The 4,283-nt window shown below is 38.8% G+C and overlaps 1 protein-coding gene across 1 annotated transcript; it reads right to left on the bottom strand.

The window, feature by feature from the left end:
- Positions 1–3,199: 3,199 nt before the first annotated feature.
- Positions 3,200–3,613, bottom strand: LOC149235767 (uncharacterized). Its single transcript, XM_089368656.1, has one exon. It carries the CDS (start codon positions 3,611–3,613, stop codon positions 3,200–3,202), a length of 414 nt encoding a protein of 137 aa, XP_089224782.1.
- Positions 3,614–4,283: the final 670 nt, after the last annotated feature.

Genomic DNA, 4,283 nt, shown 5'->3' with positions numbered 1-4,283 from the left:
CATATGGGCCAATAATTTGAGCCACGAGAGGGAATAATGGAAGCTTCAATAAAGATATTGTTGATAAGGATTCACTCTTGGAGAAGACACCAATATAAATGGTAGGTCACCTCATTTTAACCTCCTCTCTGATTGTTCCAAGTGTGGAGCCCCATCTTTGGTTTCACATCCACCAAGTGGAATTCCTCAATGAGATCATTGAATGTAATGGAGTTGGGTTCCAACGATGTGACCCATCCACATTTTTCTTCCAAATTTCAAAAGAGATTGAAGTCGCCCCCAATTATCCATGGAAAGGATGGAATGATGGATCAAAATGCATTGAGAAATTTCAGAAATAGATCCTTAGCTTTAGGTATGGAAGGTCCAATTTAGTGTTTAAAGATGACTTGAGTGAGGTTACAAAGCATCGTAATGCCCCAAGCCATTACAATGACATCTATCATCATGATTTCATTGTTCATCGTGTTGTGTTGGCTAGATTTCCTTATTTTTTATGTTGTCACTATGGTTTCCTGTAGCATCACAATATCTGGTTTGACATTAAAGATTTTATCCTTTAGAGATCGGAGCTTACCCTTGCTATTATAGCCCCGAATATTCGAAGAGATGATTTTAATTGAGAGGGGGGTATGGATGTGGGGATTATTTTGTCAGTTGTATCATTTGATATGTCATCTTTCTCCCTTTCTTTCCTCTATCGAGTGCTCCTGGATTAGAGAGGGTGATAACAAGCATTCCTCCTTATTTTCTCGAACTAATAGGTTTGGGATTGATCTCTTGCTTTTCTATTATGAGACTCTATTAATGGAAGATATTTCCGAAGTGTGAGAGATAAGTGGCTAAGATTTATTTAATATTCCCTTTGAGCCAAACTTTGAATATGTCAAGAATTTTCCTTTCCTTCGGGCCTATCTGGTTATTTCGTTCCTCCATCTCTAGCACTTTTCTTGTGTTATTGAGGATCTCCTTGATTCTACAGTCTTCTTCAGCAGTTTTTGGCACTTTCATATTGGGGGTAGCTTTTTCCATGGAAAGTGTGGGTTGTTTGTTAACATCCATAGACTCGAGCGAATGTTGAGAAAACATATCATTTTCAACTTACTTCTATTGTGTTAGTTCCAGAGTTTCCAAAAGTGTGAAGGCATTTTCATCCCGTTGAGGAGGTCTTTTACGAGCCAGGTGGGTTGTTTGGTCAGATATTGGTTGAGGCATTGGTAGATTAGATCAAGCAGTCAAGGGAGTGACCTAAAATCAATTCTGGCGATTTTGGGGACCTCCTACATGTTTGTAGCATTCTTCATCATGTTACGGAGCTGTATGTTGGGATTCCTTAGCTAGGATAAGTGGGTAGTCATGGTATAGGTGGCCATATTCGTTGAAGTGGCGACATTTAAAGGTGACATGCTCATAGTCAAGGGGTTTCGGTCAAGTGAGTCATCATAGGCTAGCTCGATTATTTCAAACAAGAGTTGGTAGATATTTATATCAACACAGATGCATGCACATTTTGAATGTCTTCGATGCCTTGCAATCTATGAAAATTTTACAAATTTTCAAATCACATTACCTATTCCTTCAACTAGATTAGGTTCCCAAAAGTCCTCAGGAAGGGAGAATAGTCTTACCCACACACAGGCTACCTGAAAATCTTCCTTGTCAGGGTTATAAGACTCCTCCCAATAGCGAAGAAAGAGTCATCCACTCTTCATGAAATAAGGCCCGTTCTAAAAAATGTGTTTCATGTTGTCCAAATCTACAAAGATCACATTTGTTCTTGATCCACTAAAGAATATCCATCTCCCATGGCTAAATACCCAGAAACTTACAGATGAGGGTGTGATATTTCATGCATTGTCTTGATTTCTCATGTCAATTATTTAGGATCATAATGTTGGGATTTGTTGGACACCTAATCCTCAATGGGTTAGTGTGGAAGCCGAATAGACAAAAGGAGTCCAAGAGACCTTGTGATGTGGAATCCAACGGTTAGAACATGTACTAAATGTATATAATTTGTTAATAAAATGGTATTCTCATGTTTGATCTTTCAGATTATGTTGCTGCCCATGTGTGTTTAAGATGGTACCAAAGTAGGTGTATTCCTACCCTGCATAATTTCTTTGAGCCATTTGTTTTATGGCCTTTTTGTGTAGGCCATTTTTGTCATCAATTCTCCATTTCATGAATATTTTCTCAGCTAAATTTTAGTTGCAACTTGTTATTTCTCCAGTGCCATTTTTATTCACCTTCATATAAAAGAACTCCTCCTCTTCTTTGCTCTGACATATAATATCCTGCTCGTACGCTGCCCACAACGCTACTAGTATTTGCTCTTCTCTAACCGGTTGTTTATAATCTTGATACATATAACGTTGCGCTGCTCTGACATGGTATAATCTGATGTTTCATATAATCCACTATTCATTACTATTCCTGTATTATTTGAGTGATCCAGCGCTACCTCCTAAGGATTGTTGGTTGATCTTCGATGTGTTCAGTTCGAATGCTGCCTTGAATTCCTCTCCTCTGAGGCTGCACTGCTCACCTATGCCATATGTTGTCATACCTATCACATGTTTTTAATACGTTTTCTATGCCGGTTTCAGAGCATTTGTCAGAATAGAGGTAACGTCTCTCAGCTCTTCCCAGGTGCATCTCTATGAGATGTTTTAATCTTCAAGGTATCCATACAGAGAAATCCCACACAACTCAGGTTTGGTAATATGAAGCGTTTCTTTGAGCAGAACATTACGTTTTCTCTGGTTCCTACGTTGTCCATGACCTCACTGTAGCAAAGCAGAATCAACAAGTTGTCTCTACACACTCCTATGGTTGCTCCTTCCTCTGTGTTCCTTATGGCTTCTAGTTGCATCTCCTGAAGAATAGCTCCTTTTCTCATCTGTTCTTTCTTGATCTGCTCCTCGAAAAATTGTTGTTTCGAGCCCACCTTTGAAGGACAAATAAAATATTCGTGGGTGCCTTGTAAATGTTTATGGAAATGCATTTGGGAATCTGAATTCTTCAAAGAATTTCCCAAAGATTGGAACTACCATCCTCTTAAGCACACAAAGTAAAAGGATGTCATGTATAACCACCACAATACGCTTCTCCATTTCCGCCGAAGCTGGATCTAGATGTCTGGCATCTAAATAAGGAGATATGTATGGCTGTTCCATCCAACTCCTTTTCCATTCCATTATAGTTTGTTCGACCCTTGACTCGAGAAAACTTGCATTATAGTTTTCCCTTCTATTATTTCAAATAAGCCTTGAAGTGCTTCTTTCTTAGAGTTTTTCTGACCTCTTCCTAAGTTGTAAATGCAATTCTCTAAATCGACTCTGGCAGTGTGCTGCTTCTTTACCTCTTCATCCTCCCTTCTGAATCTCTCGACATCACTTGTCATTTTCTTGATCTCCTCTTTTCTCAGTCGACCACCACTGTTTGTTATGGTAATAAAATTGCTTACCCCACTTCCTTTGTCCCAGGCTGACACCTTCAAAATTCCATCTGTGTCCAATTCAAAGACAACTGCAGGGCTTGGAACTCCACAATGGGCTGCCAGAATTCCACTCAACTGAAATTCACCCAGCAGATTGTTGTCTGCAACCATTGCTCTTGGAATGAGATTATTTCTAGGAATGACTACAGAGTATTTCAATATACGATGGGAGGCTATCCAAGGTATCAAATTTCAAGCTTTCATTGAACCTGTCAAACTCCATCGAAGGTTGTTGTTGGTCGTGAACAATATAGTTGTAGTGCGTTGGATAGTGTAATGGTGTCGTGGCTCAGAACTAGTTGGTTGCTACATTGAAAGGGTCAGTCTATCCTCATGTATCCATCGTATTAGCTTGCTCACTCGCTACTATTGTATGCATCTTGTGCATTAATTTATTTTGAAGATCGTATGGTATCAATGTATGCTGGTACAAACTCTTGGTATGTTTGGCATAACTAAATTTGGTGTATGCGCTGCGTATGATGCGTTCAAGGAGGTTGCTTATGGTATGACAGTGTATGGTGTGAAAACAGTGATGATTCGAATAGAGATCAAAGAAATCACAAATGTTGCTTTGTTCATTTCCATTTATCTGGTGTTAACTATATGATGTGATTGCAAGTAATGTGACAACAACTTTTCGTTCCATGTGGGCGACAAAAAATGGTTTTAAATGCATCCCTTCCTGATGAAGAAATGGAAGCATGAGAGGTTTTAAATCCAGAGTTCAAAGTATTGTTCCTTTTCTATTTTTGTCAAGTTTTATATATTAAGAAATTTA

The sequence above is a fragment of the Pinus tabuliformis genome, chromosome 8 (genome assembly GCF_031772625.1).
Source record: "Pinus tabuliformis cultivar Carrire ecotype Pingquan chromosome 8, CPIR1, whole genome shotgun sequence".
Lineage (NCBI taxonomy): Eukaryota > Viridiplantae > Streptophyta > Pinopsida > Pinales > Pinaceae > Pinus > Pinus tabuliformis.
The sequence above is the reverse complement of the archived record's forward strand: the minus strand, read 5'-3'. Positions and strand labels throughout refer to the sequence as shown.